This window comes from Anopheles coluzzii, chromosome 3 (genome assembly GCF_943734685.1).
Source record: "Anopheles coluzzii chromosome 3, AcolN3, whole genome shotgun sequence".
Classification (NCBI taxonomy): domain Eukaryota; kingdom Metazoa; phylum Arthropoda; class Insecta; order Diptera; family Culicidae; genus Anopheles; species Anopheles coluzzii.
The window spans coordinates 9,361,336-9,380,000 of NC_064671.1; the positions used below are offsets into that span (position 1 = coordinate 9,361,336).

General features: G+C 47.7%; 1 protein-coding gene across 6 annotated transcripts in view; it reads left to right on the top strand.

Moving 5' to 3' along the window:
* Nucleotides 1-5,533: 5,533 nt before the first annotated feature.
* The window catches only part of LOC120955194 (sodium/potassium/calcium exchanger Nckx30C), a 65,626-nt gene continuing 52,494 nt past the window's right edge, over nt 5,534-18,665 (top strand). Inside the window, exons 1-2 of one of the 6 annotated variants that reach the window (XM_040375804.2) lie at nt 5,534-5,893; nt 7,052-8,415. In XM_040375804.2, the coding sequence (XP_040231738.2) occupies nt 7,593-8,415 (823 nt within the window). In that variant the 5' untranslated portion in view covers nt 5,534-5,893; nt 7,052-7,592. Of the gene's footprint in view, nt 5,910-5,976; nt 6,110-7,051; nt 8,416-18,665 lie in introns of those variants that run through there. The other 5 variants (XM_040375803.2, XM_040375800.2, XM_040375799.2 and 2 more) reach the window with 5 other exon arrangements.

Consider the following 18,665-nt stretch of genomic DNA (forward strand, 5'->3'; position numbering starts at 1 on the left):
TCAGGATGGGGGCGCGCTTTTGGGGCGCACTCTGCGGGGGGGAAGGCTTGCATAACTGTCCACTAGCGGGGTTTGCTAAGGACAGGTGAACCGTAAATTAATATCCATCCCAATAATGTAGGTGAGGTCAGCCACGACAGAGGCCACGACGATGATTGACGCAAACGGTTCACAAAATGCACGCCACTTGCACGGACTGTTCCGTGCCTCAAGTACCGGGACCTTCTTATCGTGTGTTTTGTTGTTTCTTCCTTCAATTCCTCAAGCAAGCATAACTGTCCTCAATAAATTTTAAGTAATGGGTTTACAAGTTTAAAGCTCCCGGTCGGTCGGTCGGTCGGTCGGTCGGTTGAAACCGAGCTTTTACTAGCGCTGCTCCGTCTCGTTCGTGACTACAAGAATTAACCATTAAACAATTAAGCAACGTCGCGACACGAACACGCACCGGGCACTGCACGTGATACAGCTGTGGCGTGAGCAAATTTTAATGCCCAATTCCATAACCACTAACTCACCACTCAGCCAGTCATAACGTGGTATGTGGCTGTTGTTGTTGTGCTGGTTTGATTATGGACGAGGGAAACAGGAATCTTGCAGCATACTTTTCTATCTGTCCCTTGTGCTGTGTAGTGTTTCCATCGCCCTGATGGGCACAAAACCTCACAACGGCGGGCCCACATAAGACACAACAAACTCGTTGTGAAGGAATTGAGTTTTGTTCCCAAACCGAGGTCTTTTTGGTCCGGTCCACCGTACCATCCCCAGGCAGCGGCAGCGTGCAATGCAAAACGAGATTAAGGAGGAAGATCCCGCCCTGGCGATTATTAATGTATTGTATGTGCGAAGAATAACGAAGGCGTGCTGTGCTGTGCTGGTTGGTTCAGCAGTGTTGTTGCTCCAAAGAGAGCTTTCTCGAATTGAGGGTACGGGGTAAGCAACCAACAAACACAGTGATTGATGAAGGAGAGAGCAGAGTGTGCAAAGAGCGTGCGGTACATTTTGATATCGCGCTTCGGATGCCGATAATGGCGATATTGGCGATCGTTTACATTCGATGGCGATTTAAATATTGCTGCAATGTGAGGGTGTTGGTCCGATGGGGTAAAATTTTATGAATGAGAGGTTGTGTGCATTTTGATTGCATGACTGTGTCCGCTTGAATGTGAAATACAGGTATTCCCCGATATATACGCTATTAATGCGGACCAGAGGCAATAGCGTACCTCGAATATTAACGCATGTCGAATTTCGAGGTTTTCAGTCAAATTATAGCAAATTTTCGCATAATTTTGCTTGAAATGGTAGGTTTTTAGCCTTTTTATTAGTTATAGGATCTGATTTTAAGTGAAGATCACAATAATGTACCTTTTAAAATGGTTTTTAAAATTCGACAAAAAGGGAATTTATTTTGCATTTGTCATTTCATACATCAAATCAGTACAATTTGCTAGAAGAACTGTCAAATTTAGAAAATAGCGTATAGCGAAATCGTGTATATCGAATATGGCGTATATCGGGGAATACCTGTATAGTTAAGGAACGCTGTATCCATTGCATACATTTAGGAGCATTTGTCACAGAGACTTTAAACCGCTAACAAATTCAAAAATTCCTTCGCAAAATGCTTGGTTGCAAACTTATTAGTCACAAAATTGTTGGTCGCAATCTTCTTGGACGAAACATGCTTGGTCGCAAACTTCTTGTTGGCAAACTTTTTCGTTAAGAGGTCTGAGCTTAGTTGTGTACTTTTTGCCATAAGTTATACAATTTCATGACGGTAGCCGAAGTAATACCATTGATGATCACACTATTAGGGATTTAGGCAAAAATTTTGCCTACATTTAGGCTCTCATCATCACATTGAGAGCAAAAGTATACCTACGCTTCGTTTTATCGATTCTCTCCCTCCAACCAACCGAATAAACATACGTTCACCGTTTAGGTTTGTAGCACGCGTGCTAGCAATAAAAACTAATCCATCCATTACACGTGTAAAACAATCCACAAAACAGCGTCAGAACAGCTGACAGAAACGTGGAGTGGCATGCGATTTAAAATCGTCTGCCGCTTGCCACTCGTGGCGGCTTCAAACTGGGCCACCTCAACCATCGTGCATAGTCAGGTCTACCTGTGAGTGTTTCTGTGTAGTAGTACTTGCTTGCAAAGTTTTTCCACTTCCTTTATTAGCTGACTGCTGCTCATTTTTGCCCTGTTCCCCTGCACACACTGTACAATTGTCCATGTAAATAAAGTCAAACATCAAACAGCGTACACACACCGACACAGCGTTGCGATGTTTTGTAAGGCCAGCATTAGGGTTAATTTGTGAAATATCCCATTTTGGTTGATTGTTTGGATGGATGGGACAGAGAGAAACACGGAGCGGTGCGATACGTGTTGTTTCGTGCCGTTATTGTTGTGAGCTTCCAGCTCGAGGACCACTTCTTATAACTGCTTCCCGAACCGTCGTGCCATATCCAGTAAAGGAAGGCTCGTGCCATATAATTACATCCCATGCAGTTAATCGAGCTCGTTCGCACAGGCAAGTTCTTTCGGCAAGTCCCTCCCTAAGTTCGGCCTGTTTGATTCTTGCTCGGCGTAAGGGAGGCGCACAGAATGCAAAACTTCTACTTCCTTCTGGTACTACTGCTACTACTACTACTACTACTTCCACTACGACAGTAACGGCTAGTACCTTTACCTTTTATCGATGCTTTTCACGCCGATTCCGTGAGCAGTCAGAGTGTGGCCAAACATGAAAATAATTGCCAATACGTGGCCTGATTCCCTGTTTGCCGTGTTTGGGACAGCAGCAAGAGAAGAAGCGGTACAGAAACCGGCGGCGGTATGGAATGGTCCCGGTCCGGAATGTTCCTTTTAATATGGTTGAAGCAAGGAGCAACACGGGGCAGAGTGAGAGCAGGCAAAAGAAAAAAACGGAAAACGGAAGGTTAACGTTCGCTAGAAGGACGACCGGTTTTTGTGTGGTGCGTGCCCTTTTCCAGCGTGCTGCAAAGGGAACGCTTTATGGAACCAACCGAACCGACCACAGAACAACAGTTTCGGGGGTATGTCCCGTGTAGAATGATTTACGACGGCCGTAGGAGGCCACCACTCGGGTCGGGAAGAGAATGAAGCTCTGTATGGCCATTTAAGCGGGCAGTCAACTTTTCGCAAACACACACACCACGAGACAGCATTATGGCACGGGAGGGATTCCTGGAATGTTCTCGGTTCCTCGATGGTTCCTGAGAAAACACCTTAATCGTGTGCGTGCGGTTTGAAAGCAAATGTGGGCGACCGGACGGTTGTGGAGCGACGTTTGAAAAGTCATTGTCAATTTGCCGGGGATTGTGGGTCAACTTAGGATGATAACCTTGGAAGCTTGGTCTCTTGGTCGTGCGTATGGCGAAGGACAAAACGGGGAAGGACGATAATGGTTTTTATGACAATTTGAGGCAAACGTGGGAACAGATTTTTGCTTTCTGGTTAAAGCCTTAACGGCTCTTAAGTTTTAAACGGCGTCATAATGGAATCCCCTGTTTATGAACAAATGAGTGTTTAAATGACGGGTTTGTGCACCCGGACAAATAATATAACCTTCAACAAGAGGAGCACATTGCCTTCTAATTCCTCAGCAAGTGTTCATCCATGCTATTATCGTGCCATTCTGAACAAACATCTCCTCGCAATCGTTGTTACTAAAGATATGTTCCGTCGATTGCATACATTTAGGCGCTTTTACAGCAGAAAGCTTTTCGAGAGCAAACAAAAGCCAAATTGTATTCTTTAATTATTGCAATTATTAGTCAATAATAGGGACAACTCTCATGCTTAGTATTCACCAAAAAAATCGCTGTGCGCTTCACACAAACACACAGACACCACTACGTTCAAAAAAAAATACGAGCAGAACAATTCGTTTGCACTCTAGTGGCATTTTGTAGGGCATCGAACACTGGAGGGGCAATTTTCGCTAGGAGCATCATGCATCATCGACAACATTGCGCTAGACTGCACCATTCCGATTTCACCACGATTTCGAAGCTTACGCTGAGGTGTGGGAGTAACTCTCGGGGTCCCGTGCTCCGTACTCTTCCATACAGCTTTTATACAGTACGGAGCGAAGGCGACTCAGCTGAATGAAGAGTGTACGGTTTGGTGCGGCAAGGTAAAGTCCGGGGAGAGGATGAAACGGCACACTTTACTACGCGTTGGAGTAGGACGTTGTTTGTAGCGATATTTTGCAGGGGAGCTTTTCGTTGGCAGTGAGTTGATGTACTCTCTTTCATTCACGCTCTCTCTCTCCGTGGTTCTCACACAAACACACATGTTCTTGTTTGGTTGTGGTCGTGGCACGGTATTTGGGTCGAGTTGGATTTGTGACACCATTGTCTCATTATCCTGCCTACGTTGTAGGCTCCGTCGTGGGCTCCTGCAGTACTCTGTCTCTGGTGTGTTTGTGTGTCGGTGAGCGTGGAGAGTAATTTGCAGTTTTGCAGCTTTACGAGAGGGCTCTGGAGAGCTTGCGCCCTAGCTTTCCACGGTCACGGCGTACATATTAGCTCACCGGGAAGGGGCGGGTGTGAGGCTGCCAAGAGGAAGGGTGCATGAGCGGTTCGGACTTTGGAATGTTTTCAACAGCGTACGGGCACGATCGTCTAGTGCCGGGTGGATATTTTTATAAACGGAGGAATTTATATGAATTTCGCTATTGCTAGAGAAAAAAAACAGAATACTTTGATATGCATATTTAACGACCATTTTTATTGAAATAGATTGTCTCTATAGGGCTGGTGGAAAAAAACTCTACTTGTTATCTAAGATGTTATGCATATCTAAAGGTGTTGAAAAAAGTGTGTAAATTTAACTTTTTTTAAATAAGTTATGTTACTATTCAAATTTCTATTCCTTTGCTGGAATTATTTGAAAGACTCAGTCAGTGTGACTACACGACCCGATCAAGCGTTGAACCCGCTCCGTCTGTTTTGGCTTACCACTGTGAATGAAACAGCCCGTGGTGAATGTGTGACACCGACTAAACCGAAGAAAGCCTCTTGATTCGAATGAACTCACACACGTTTGCGCTGTTTATGTATGTGTGCGTGTGTGTGTAATTGTTCTTTTTTTTTCGAAAATGGAACCAGATCATTTCAGCCATTTGATTTACAGCTGATGAAAATTAACGCGAGCGCACGAAAAGCATTCGCTCTGGACGGTGAAAGAGACAGACGCTGCAGGAGAGCGCGTGAGCGAAGGCGAAGCTTTTGCTCACGAAACACTTCCCAAAGCTCGTGTAGAAACCTCCCCACCCCAAGGAGCAAACGGGCAAGCTTTCACTCCGTTTTGCCTCCCCTTGAGATACCGGAAAAAGGAATCACACGGGAGAGTAAAGCTGGTTTCGCCTCTCCGCTAAACTGGTGCAAGGATCCATTCGGTAGGCTAGGTTTTATCGACAAAATTTTCCACTCCCGAGGTCCAGATAGGTCCCGAGCGTGTTTATCTATGTGCGTGTGTGTGAAATGCCAGTGAGTATGAGCATCGAAAAACGAAGCCATTGCCAACATGAGACGGAAATACACAGCGAGCGAACCGAACCGAACCAGCCACCAGTGCCAGTGCCAGTGTCCGAATGGCCCCAGTCTCTTCCCAGGCAGTGGCCCTGCCGTAGCAAGTGTCCCCTGTGCAAAACAAAAACCCGAACGCTGCGCCGAACAACCCGCCGCGAGCGAGCGAAAAGAGAGCTTTTCAAGGGGCGCAAGGCAGGACCAGCGATGATGCGATGCACATTCCGTGGCTCTCGCGCTGCTACCTGGTGTTCAGTTCGTGCGCGTCCACTGCGATAACAATACCTCGGTTTGGATTCCCCTTTGTATATATATAAACTATACTAGTACGGTTTTCTTCTGGTAACAATAAACAAAATTGCACCGTTTAGCACACCCAGTTCTTCTTCTTTTTTGGTTTTTTGCAACATGCAACGAAGTAAAAAAAACCCTTTTACTGTAACGCCTAAAGTTAGGCAACGGCTACCGAATTGCTTGTACTGCGCGCGAACCTACCAATCGTTTGCCTGTGTGTGTCTGTGCGTGTTTGTGCTTGTGTGTATGTGAGTGTTTGGGAAGGGAAAAAAGGGCAGAAACAAAAGCGAAAAATCCCCCATTTTCCCATAGAGCCACGGCAGACAGCACGGAAAAAGGGAAGCAGCAGGACCCCTGAATCACTGCAATCGTTGGCCCCAGGAAAGTTTTCCCATTTGCCAGCTTCAGCTGAGGGTTCTTTTACGGGTGTGTGCGTGTGACTGTGTGGCGAATAAAAAAAACGGAAATCCTGTATACGGTGTGCCTGTGTGTGCGTGTGTGTGCATTACAGTGTGTGTCTCGATCGGTGAATTATAACGCAATGTTCCGCTTTGGCAGTGAGCCAAAAGCGTTTCGTGCAAAGTGCAGAAAAAATGTGAAATAAACACCTCACCCGTATAAAAAAAACCTCCAAGTCAGTAGAGTGGAAGGTGAAGAAGGAAAAGAGAAGCAAATACAGGAAAAACACACTCGCTCAGAAAGCTTCCTTTTTTGCTTGCTTGCTCGCTTGCTCGTGGTGTGAAAATTCATCGTTTGTCGGTGCAAAACGGGCCAAGCCTTGTAGCCTGCTCCTAGAGAAGCTCGCATAGAGGAGGAAGCTCCCCAACCTGACTGCCGTGCCGACATTTTCACCTTCCCCTCGCGACCGTGCTCGGCCCTGTTAGTGTTGTGTTGGTGCTGGATACAGCTGTGGTTGGGTCGGTTTCCCGGGCACACAGCTAACAGCTGCCCGGCCTCCCCCGGCTACAAGGGAAGACCCCGCGCACACCTACAGACACACGCACTTAGAGAGTTTTGTACGGTGAAATCGCTGGAATCCTGTGAACGAAAACTGGGAAAATCCTTATCGTTGCCCTTTTTAGATCTGGTAGCTGAATTTGTGTGTGTCTGTGTGTTCTACCCTCCCTTCCTTCCATAATCCCTTTCTAAGCGTCATTCCCTGTTTTTTTCTTCAAAACTCACCCTTGCAGCTCATCGATCTGACCAGATGTAGTGGTTTCGGTGTCAGTTCAAGACCCTCTAGCACATTCGTACGAAAGTTTCGAAAGCCGTGAAAATTAGTGTGTACCCCTCTGTCTCACAGCCCGTTTGCCCGTGCGTCTGGCCCACCCCCTGCAGCAACACCTACAACAAACACCGAGTGTCCAGTGTCCGCGGCTGCCGGAAATCGACGCTTCAGCGACCGCGCTGTGTGCAGGAACGGCCAACGGCCGTCTGAGCAGGAAGTGAAGGAGTGAGAACGTGTTCCACTTCAAAACCGGGGAAACAGAACACACATAAAAAGAGAGAGGGCGAGTGAGTGAGAGAGTGTGTGTGTGTGAGAGAAAGAAAGAGAGAAAGGAAGTTTCAGCGCCCCACCCCTTCCTGCTCCGATTCGGAAGCGACGGGTACGGAAGCCCTCTCGGACGCACCGCGACGCCATGCCCACGAGACGCTACCCTTGATAGGGAGACGGCGTTCCTTTTTTTCCTTGGAGAAAGGGTCCCTTTTTCTGACCAAAAAAAGGACGCAATGAAGCTAGCACCGTCGCTCTCACTACTGTCCTCGCCGTCGCCGTCGGGACCTTCGTCGTCGTCGTTGTCGCTACCAGCATCGGTCGTCGGAACGATGCACCAGCCAACCGCAGCGTGTCGTAGCCGAAAGCTAACCACCACCACTACTACTACTACTAATACTACTATCGCTGCTGCTGCTGCTGCTGCTACTATTACTACTACCACTACTACTACTATTGCCACTGTTGATAATAATAAAGCTACCACAGCGATGCACCACCGGGCCGGAACCGGAGGCGCGGGCAGACCGGGCGGTTGCCGCCGAACTGCGGCCGCACCGTCGCCACACCTTGCGCCCTCGCCACCACCTCCAGCAGCTCCGATGATAACAACAACAACAACACCACTACCAGTGCCGGCGTTACTACCTGCCACCTCCCCGCTGGCGTCGTGCGGGATCGAGCTCGAACAGGACACCTGTCACAGTGCGAGGAGGAGGCGCGGTGCGGTGGCGCGACCACGGCACCACTGCTCCGCGACCAGCACCTCCAGCAATCTCACCACCAGCAACACCACCACCACCACCACCACCAAGACCGCGGCCACCGACGGCAGCAAGTCCCTACGAAGCGTGCCTTGGGGCCCGAGGGGCTCCCTAAGGTTCGGGCTCTCCACCCGCAGCCGGCTGCTGCCCCTGCTCGTGCTCGGGCTTGGCCTCGTTAACCTGCTGCTGCCGGCCAGCCCCGCCAGCGCCGAGTCCCTGTCGGATATGGCACTGTACTACGACCAAAACTCCACATCGCTGCTCTCCGGGACGTCGCTGCTGCAGCTGTCAAATGGTAAATAGCCTTTGCCTAGTCCTTTTTTTTTCCTGTTTTTGGTTGCTTTTTTCGGGGGACAAGGGAGCTTGTGTGGGAGTGTGTGTGGGTATGTGTGTGGCAAAGATTCTGATTATTATATTCGGGCAAACGAATAGAACGAACGAAAAAACGGATTTGTGCCCTCGAATAATCGATATTCCGATAATTCGGGGATCTCGGTTCTAGGAATTTTGCCTAACATCGTTACTTCGCAATAGCGAAGATATGCTTTGGTGATATTTTGCCTCTGTGTGTTTGTGTGTGATTGAGAGAGAGATATAGAGAGAGAAAGAAAGAGAGAGAGACAAGAGAGCAAGAAAACGTACGAGCAGTGGGAATAAGGGTTGGCTCATTGGGGAAGAACGCAACCGCTGTGGCCGTCCCTGCGAGCGTTCGTTTTGTTATCTATAGCCATAAAAATCTACCCAGAGGTCACCACCAAGTGGATCACGTTCCGTTTTCTTGGAGATGCCAGCGTACACGTACACAGCGACACGGCGGCACAGACACACCAACAGAGCGTTTGTTGAAAAATTCATTCTACTCCACGCTGATTATGTAATGTCACGCTGTGGCCGCCTGGGGGAAGAGCGAATCTGCTTAATCCAGCGCGCATTTGACGGTCACTGTCTGTCGTTTGTTATCCTTCTTGTTGTGTGTGTGTTTGTGTGTGGGTCCGTGAGCTTATCATCATTCCAATTGCTTCTCAATCAATCAATCATACCCAACACACAGCTGGTTGCTTTCGAGTTAAAAAGCAAAACCCCCGATCGGCTTGTTTGGTGGTAGGAACGAGATTAAGGATATTTCAAGGCCAACAACCTACAAGCACAGCAAGCACCCTGCTGGCGAATAGCGGACACAGACACAGGTTTCGCCAGGTCGTACCGTGCCCGTGGTCGACGCTCGAATGATGCGAAACCGTCGACACCGCTCACAAATACAGAAAACGGTTCCCACAATTACGACACCCCGACCTGGTGCCTGGCCGGGCGGGTTGTCATCGTGGTGTCCTCGCTCCGCCGTCGTTAGGGAGTATCGATTATCAGGACACCACCGCCAGGAGTGCTGTTGTGGGTGGGAGAGAGAGAGAGAAAGAGGAAAAATGATAGAGATAGAGAGTAATTCTCAGAAAAAGGGCAACAGGAATGGGAAGAGCACACGGGATCGAAAAACCGTTTTCGTAAAGTAGCTTCAAGGTGCAGAAGGTTTCGAAGGGATTCACCACAACCGCGCACAGGTATATGGTGTAGTGCTCTTCATGAGCACACGCACACACAAACAAACACACATAGACAAATGCTGTCGTTGTTGGAACTCGCTGGGGGTTTTCGGCCCCGGTACTACCGAAGGGAATACGACGCACCGTTTCGCTCGCTCTCACTCTCTTGCGCTTGGTTCGGTTCGGTATCCTTGCCGATCCGTTTTGAGCAGAGCATAGCGAAGCGAGTCCTTGCGCTCTTGCGAGTTTTGCAAGCTTCACGTGATTTTCCCATCGTGTGCTCTACTTGCTGCACCTGCCCCTCAATGCTGGGGAGCTTTTGTGGAGAGCGGAATACAGCGAAAGAGAGCGGGAGAGTGTGAGATAAGGGTTCCATAGGCGGCGAGCGTGCCGTACTGGGAAACGTGGGAGAAGAGTGTAGTTAACCGAATTGGGTAACACGTGCTCTAATGGCTACGCCGAGAAACGCACCCGTTTCTACTAGCAAAAGCTTTAGGGCTCGCTGAAATGATTTGTGGGGATTTCCAAGGGAAACAAACAACGCGCACCAGCAGCTCGTTGATGGAGAATTTAGATCGTAAATGTGTATTTTTGAACACGATTACGGTTTATTGCGTTTGTATTTAAAATCAGTTAATAGATGAATCAGTACTGATAATCAGCAAGACGATTGGAAATACACAATTCTTATTGTTAAAGTCAATTCATACGTGGTTGATTTACAAGGCACCAGGCGCATCCATCGGGTTAGCGCCTAGATGTATGCAATTATATTTGGATTGAAAATGTACAAAGTACAAGGCGCATCCATTGGAAAAAATTAGTACCGCTGCATTACCAGACGATTTTATTTCTCTAATGGACATTTTGTTATGTACTTTGTACAAATTATTTACTTTATCTATAAAGAAATAATATGTAACAAAGCCACCGTTTTATAACATTGCAAAATCCCAACATTTATTAAAAACAACTACTGTGTGAAGCTCTTTATAGCATCGTTTGTTGGCTTACTGTTCGTTTCGTTCGTCTAACAATACACCCATCTCGAGACGATTGTAGTGGTACAATGAAACAAAAATAGATAGCAACAAAAGGACAAAGCGAATGCAAACAAAAAAACAACAACACAACTATAAGCAAACCATTTCATTGCTAAAGTGTTGATTATGAAAATAGCAAACATCCTTGAGAGTTACATAACAACAAACAACCAGTGCCTTGTGCACCGTGAACCAATCCCAGCCCGAAACAATTCACCGGTGAATGAACGGTGAAATAACAAACGAGCGTCAAGCTCTTTTGCCCGTTCGCGCTCCCGTATATTTATTTCAAACAAAAGTGCCTCATTAAGGAATGAAAAGGATTCAACAGAAAACAAAACCAAAAAAAATGGCGAAAGGCACACAAACGGTAGCAACTAAAAATAATTTTTACTCTTTCATCGCTACCGCGAAATCCCGCACGGAAAGTTTCCATTTATTTCAACCATCGGTGCAAAACTTTCACTTCGCGGTACGGCGATGCAATCTTTTTTTTCTCCAGCTCCGTTGCCCCCGTTCCTCCCTCCTTTTTGTGCCCTTTCGTGTAGTGGTGGCTTTGCCCACTTTCGCACGCTCATCGTGCTTGATATTCATCTTTAATCGGACGGAATCGGAATGCACGCGGCTGGCCAACCAACTACCTCCTCCCCAGGGGTTCGGACTACATTTCAGCTTCGGATTTGAGATTGGTCGCGCGCCTTTCTTTCCTGACCTCTCTCTCTCTCTCTCTCTCTCTCTCTCTCTCTCTCTCTCTCTCCCCCCCCCCTCTTCGCGCTCTTCTCCTTCATAGCCAAAAGGAAAGGGTAGGGAATTGAAAAATGAAACAATTTTACAAAATGTCAAAAGCGTTTAAACTCATTAAAACTATTTCATTTCTCGGTTCGCTCCCGCGTCTTGGTTCGTCCTTTCCCAAGGCACATCGGCGTCACAGCTGGATGGCAATGTTGGAGGTTGTGTGTTTTTTTACCCTTTCTCTGACTCTCTCTCTCTCTACACCAAAGTTTGCCTTTTCTGAACGCTTTCTGCTTCGTAAATTTCGACTTTCACAAGTTCACAATTATGACGGTTTCGATCGAACCTTTACCTTGGCAGAGTGCGCAGCTTGGTGAATTTTAGCCCCCCCAAGTTGGGTGAACTCCGAATGCTTGATCGTAAAATTCTAAAATAGTTCTCGAAACTACAAACCGCTTCCAAAGCCTTCCGGCCTAGGCGTTCGCTTTCGTTCCTTCCACTTCCAAGAGCGGTAGAAAAAATCAATAGCAAAGAATGTTATTAATCCGATTTGGGATGGTGGCAGGTGGGCAGGGGGTGCGAAAATACGTTTCACCGTATAATGAAATAAAACCCAATCCGACACCCTCGGGTGAAGGTGTTAATCCGATGTTTGTGTGTATGTGTGTGTGTTTGTGTGCGCACTCCAGAGAAGGAACATTCCAATTCCATAATACATGACCCGAACGGTGCAAGTGACAGAGCGTGTAAAGCTCCTCGCCTCCGTGTCCTTTACACTATCACGCGAATATTTCAAAGGCGAAAAAGGTGTCGAGTCAGTTGTCGAGTCTATACTACACTACGAAAGCATGCACAGAATGAAAAGAAAAATGCGCCAGCTAAAAGGGAAAAAAACTTTCATTTGGCACCCGCTGCCAAGGTGTGAAAAAGGCACCACATTGACGCGCGATCGGACGCTTCAAGAGCACTGAACACTGAATTCGGTCGCGAACTGTGGTTCCCCCGTACGCCGTGCCGCGCAGCGCAACCACGATTGCTTAACGAAACAAATGAAACATTCCTGCGCAATGACAGCGAATGTAAATGTCAAACTCCTACGAGTAACATCATAAATCCGCTAGTTGGCATGAAATAGCTGTTGTGTCGCAGGGGTTGGCTGGCGCCAGGGGGCGTCCACGAGCAAGCAGGTAAATGATGATGATCATTACAACATACCGTCACGGAAGGGTGCGCTGCAGCACGGGCAAGGAGACAGGCGAAGAAAGTAAATCGAATCAGGCAATGCGCGTGTTCAGCGGGCGCCGGAAGAATGACCTTTTGGGGCAGGGATTTTAATCGTGCCGGGATGGAAGATGGGGCGGCATTTTTGATTCACTTGAAACTGTCCTCAAGCTGGGACGGAGTGATTTTCCAGAGAAGTAGAAATGTTAAGCAGTACTTAAAAATACTTACACCGAATTTTGTAGTGAAATGAAACAGGGAAGTAAATGATTTTCCTTTCCAAGTCCTTCATTCGTCGTCGTCGTCCTTCAACTTGTACGAGCGAAACAGCCTTTAATTCGTATGAAAAAGTAAAGCAAAAGTATTACTTTCCATGTCGTTCACTATCTGTACAACAGCACAGCACACGAAAAGCGGACAAGAAGCGAAAGCCCCAACCTCCCCGGGACCCTTTAGTACTGATTTTGATGTTGTCTTCGTTCGCCGTAAACCCCGTGAGCGTACGCCGTTTCCGTGGGCGGGATGTTATGCTGCCAGCGCTACGCCACCAACCGCACCACATTGCGTATTGACTTATGCAAATCAGCAACCATAAAAGCCTTTACTGTCAGGAGAGGCCCTTTTCTCCTCTGTGTGTGTGTGCGTGTGTATTTGCGTGTGCGACACAGTGGGCCAATATGTTGGCTTTCATGTTTCTTTCGTTTCGTTGCCTGGCTTGTCGAGGACTGGTGTATATTTTGGATCAAGATTATTTCCTTTTTATCCTCCACCCTGCTTCCCCCCGCACAAACTGCAAGCTTCTTGAGTTCCCTTTTATGTTAGGGCTCGCCATCAACATCTTGCTGGGAAAACCGCGGAAAGGGTGCGCGGGTACGAACACTACACAACACACAGCGTGCAACGTCAGAAATGATTCCGCGGTCAGCGGAGGGAGGCCCTGGCCTGGCGCGAGGAAGATGATTTCGAGTGGCTTATGTTCTTGTGCTTGTGCTTGTGCGTGTATGTGTCTTCCTTAGAAATATTCTTTGTCATATTTTCCCACCGCCTTCTCTCCCGTACAGATGGACGTCCCGTTTACAGCACGTGAAGCGAATGAGTACGTTCGCTACGATACAATCACGAACAACGAACAACTCCGTTTTGCGTACTTGCCCTGTAGTCGATGCTCGAAACCGATCGGGTTGGTTATGTTTTATTTATGCGAAACAATTCCACTCCAAATACTGCTTCCTCCTGCGCCGCTCCCAGGCCAACCAGGCGGACCTTGGAAGTTTGAAAACTTACTTGGAAATATTTATTATATTTCCACATCGCTCGGGTTGAGATTCAAATTTCGGGGGTGACCTTCTCGCTTTACCCGTTGCCTGTTTTTTTTTTTCAACCGGTCCGGTAAATGTTCCAATATTGTATTCACTTCTGAAAAGCAAGATAGGGAGCGCTCTGCCTCTTGATGCTGGTAGCTTCCCATCTTGCACTGTGGCCAACCCAGTGACACTCACTGTAGCACAAGGACGATGAATTCCGGTACGGCCGAAATGTTTAACGAGCTCGCTTGCCCGCAACACCGGGAGAAAAGTGGCCAGGCCAAGATGGGGGGAGAGAGAGAAAAAATCGACAAAAATCGAAGACATCAACGAGCGAATGTTTGCGTTTTCCTCCGCCATTCTCTGCACGACTTCACCACCATCAAGTTTACGGCTTCCAGCTTCCCATGCACAGGGTTATGGGAAGATTCGTGCAGAATTTGTTTCCTCTTATGTTTTCCAATCAATTTCGACAAAGTTACGACTGATTTCTGTTCTGCTTTTCGCTCCCTTACTCTCCCTCCTCCCCTCACATTTCGCCCAGGAGCGGCGGCGGTAGTTCGCTGTGTTGTTCGCTTTTATTTGTGTGTTTGTGTTTCCGTTTTCCTTCCTCTTTGGGCCGGGCCGGGCGGGATGTTTTCGATTGTTTTAGATTTATCAACCACTTTGTATGGTGACAGGCCGGTGTGTTTGGTGCTGTGTCCTTTCCACCACTTTTACATGCGCTACACGCGACCTTGACACGTGCTGTAATGGAATGCTATTTGCTTTCACTTGTTGGGGGATTGTTTGAGTTACTGTTGTTTGTTGCTCTCTATCGGTTTGCTATGCTGTTGCTATTGAGGGGAGGAGGGAGCTGCGGGGAGAGTGGTAAAAAGTTATGATGAATTGTGTTGGAAAAGATTTTACTAACAAGGAACTGGAAGAAAAGTTCATTATAACCGTAACTATGCAAGCAGTTGACAACAGTGAAATATTTCAAGGGTGTACTATGAAATATTTCAAATATACCCAAAAACCTGTCGTTATTGCTTTTTTTCTACATTGTTGTTAATTTACGTTTACAAGGCTTTTAAAATGTGTTTCATGCTTCAAAGGAGTTAAATTTGACAACCTCATTCAATCACTTAGTCAAGTTGTCATGAGAAACAGTCATTAGGCCACTGAGCGAAAGGCCACAAAGATGGATCTCTACCTTCCACTGGTGACCGCTTACACATGTTTATATTTGTGCTTAACTCCAATAGCCAGTAGGTCATCTACCCATCTCCATCCACTGCTTGATTGGCTTCCATCGCTTCCAGCAACCGGCTAAAATGCTTGAAACTCTTCAGCTGCAGCCGAACAAAAAAACCTGCAAAAATCAGAACAGAACAACAGCAAAGCACAGTCCCTCACAGCACACACACAGCACACAATATGTGGCAAGTGTAGCGCACGGTGTGCATACAAAAACACGCAAATGAAAATGGTCATTATGATTTCAGCTGTAATGTAATGCGCCAACCCGCACACGAGGCACCTGGTCCGGTGGCCCGGTGGTAGAATACATTTCGAGTCGCTCCACTCACCGCCAGAATGCGATGGGCGCGATTCAGCGATGAAATAGGTCAAGTGATTGTGCTCCTTTGCAGTGCCAATGCACAGTGCCCACGCGAAAGCAACGCGCCGAAACCAGCAATGCCGGGGCAGTGCTTAAAAATTGCTACCCCGTTCTGTGCCGAGCCGTGTATGCCGAGGTGTAAGCGCGCAAAGCACAATGCACATGCCGCGGAGAGGCCAAAAGACGGCCATAGAACGAACGAAAAATGCTCGAGGCCACGGTACCACGTACGGCGCGCGCGGTAGAACGAATACCTCGCCCACCCATAGGGGTTGTGGGTTGCGGCGTGGTTCGTACGTGGTGGTGTTACATCTGTTCTCTGGCTGCCACTCCCGGGTGCCTGGGTCGGACGAGAGTGTCTGCCTTTCGGAAATTATCATTTTATGTGCGATATAAACATGAGATAGCGCTGCTCCAGCTGGACGCGGTCTATGCGAAGGAGGTCGAGTGAATTAATTCGCCCAAATGGAAGACACTCCAAGCCGTCGGCGTGTGGCCGGCCCTAGCAGCAACCCTTTCTGGAGGAGAAAGTGAATGAGAGAATGGGTGGCAAGGCCTGCATGGAACAATGCATGGAATTGTTTTCCCGATGCTTGCACCAAACATTCAGCCCGGATTGACAATAATGCTGCCCCTGCCGTGTGGCCTAGTTGTTTGGGCAATGCCCATTTTCGGCACAGAAAACTGTCAAGGACTCGTGGGGCGGCGGGTTCTGGGTCGGAGGGTTTATTGTAAAGCGGAAGCCCGAAAACTTTCTAGCAGAAAACGGGGTTTGGTCATTGGAATTGGCGCGCCATAACTAATGGGGTTGGCCGGGCCGGGCCGCTATCTAGTTCCATCCATCTGACCCAGTCGAAACAATCGGTACAAGGAAATTGGGAGAGACTAGGAGAGAGAGAGAGTGAGGGAAATTTATTAGCAGTAACCTTGAGCGGAATATGGTACCACAATTCTGGTAAATGATGATTCGTAGATAACCAGACCGGAAGGCTCGGCACAAAGGCACCGAGTGGCTAGGGCAAGATTAAAAGTATTCTGTGGAACTTGTTCCATGTGGATTGGACAAAACCAGAATTTGAGTTATATGTGTAGAATATTTGTGCATTTATACCTCTGCTAACGTTTTGCTTACAACTGGATCGATGCGATGGAATAGTAATAAAAGGCCTTTGTTGTGCAGATTGCATACTTTAAGGCTGTTTTGTGCTATCATTGCACACAATCCCGCAACAAAAGCTCTTTCTTTGATTTAAAATTGAAGTGCCGCCAAGGGATAATCAGTTAGTATGTTTAAGCTTTACGAGTTACTTGACTTGAATGCCATTGTTGACACACACACACAAAAAGAAGTACGCAAGTAAATGAACGTCTTGACCCAGATTTTTGTGTTTAGATAAACGATGCAAAACCCTCCCAACCTCACGTTGCATTAGCTAATTTTATCCTCTCCAGCCAAAATAAAAAGGACCGAAGAAAAAAGCTTAATGAATATCGTGGCTGAGTTACATGGTTGCCATTCTTAGGAAAATGGTTCATAAATTCCTCCTTCCCGCCAAGCTGCCACTACGGTCGCCGCAAGGTTAACTAGGGGATAAGCAGAAAGATTCAATTTCTTGGCACGCTGTGGCAAAGAGCAGAGGAAACAAAAAGAAACTCTCTCTTTTTCGTCGCTATAGTTACCCCTCCCTTTAATTTCGTACAAAGCTCCCCCATTTCTGGAGCGACACAATTCCCGCCCTTTGTGCTCCGGCCGTGGCGTGTCCTCAAGTTTGGTGAAAGTTTTTTTGCCATCATCCAGCATGAAAATAGGAAAAAAAGACGAGAGCATAATGTCACACGCTGCAATCAGCACGAATGAAAGCAGCTCGAGCGGCGCGCGGTGGCCAATCCGTATTCGAAACAATTGGCGGGACGCTCGTCCCCTCCCCCCGCTGGGTGGGTTGAATAAAAGGAAAAGTCTATATAATGAAATCCCCTTATTATCGTGAATTATCGTAGGGATTACACTGTGTGGTGGAGTGTTCGGTCGGCGCAACGCGCGCTCGCTCGCTCGCTTGACTTGCGATCCGTGGCGTGGATATTCCATTAAGATATTACACGCCGGAACGCGCGTACCGGCGCGACCCGCGGACAGACAGTTAAATTTGATTAGATAAATTTTATGACCAATTATGAGCAGTGCGCTGTGTATGCGCTTCATAATCCACAGCGGTCGCGTCGTCAGCGGAATTTTGCTCCTCTCGATAGGGACACCATATCGCCGTCGTCGTCGTCGTCGTCCATTAATGGGTCTCCCTCCCTGATTGGGTGCGAACAATCCGGTACAGGGGATCCGTGTTGTGGCAGTATGGGTATGCCGAATTTTTTATGACCCTTACTTGCGCTGCTCGAGTGCCCGTGTGGGGGAAATAATGCAACCATAAGCGACAGGAAGGTGGAAATTCCTTCCCCACCCGCCTGGTAAAACCAAACGTAGCGAACTTTGCGTGCAATCCTTCATGGTTTTGCAAAAATATTTATCGCTCGGGTTGGGGTGCGTTTTTTTCCCATTTTGTTTCCTTCTCTGCTCCTCTTCCGTTCCGTGGAGTTTCTGGGGTGGAGTTGGAGTTCTTAGAAGCTCGTTTCGGGCGTTATGCTTGGCGCTGAAAAGATAAGACCACAAACCACATGATGGCGCATTGGAGAAGAGCTCGAGCAAAGCAAGACACACACAGGAACGAAGCAACCGGCCAGCAATCGCGTCCTTGAGTCGGGTGGTAGTCGAAATGCTAATGCGAATGCGAAATCTAAATTTGAGTGAAAAATATGCGGGCTGCATGGGTGGAAGAGGACGCCGGGCGAGCGAGTGCGCTTTTGATAAAAATCTTTATGGAATTATTTTTGCCTGTTTTCCAGTAAGCAAGTGAGCTGGGAAAATAAAGAAGCCGGCGAGAGTGGCGAAAGCAAAGTGCCGTTTCCTATGGCCCGGGGCGGAAAGAAAAAGGAACGACCAAGACCGAAAATTTCCATACACACCGGTTCGCTGCCGGGCGAACCGCAAAGGCATCCGTCAGCATCCGTGGTAGAACGGTTTGGTCTAAGTGTGTTTCGTTCTTTCTTTTTTT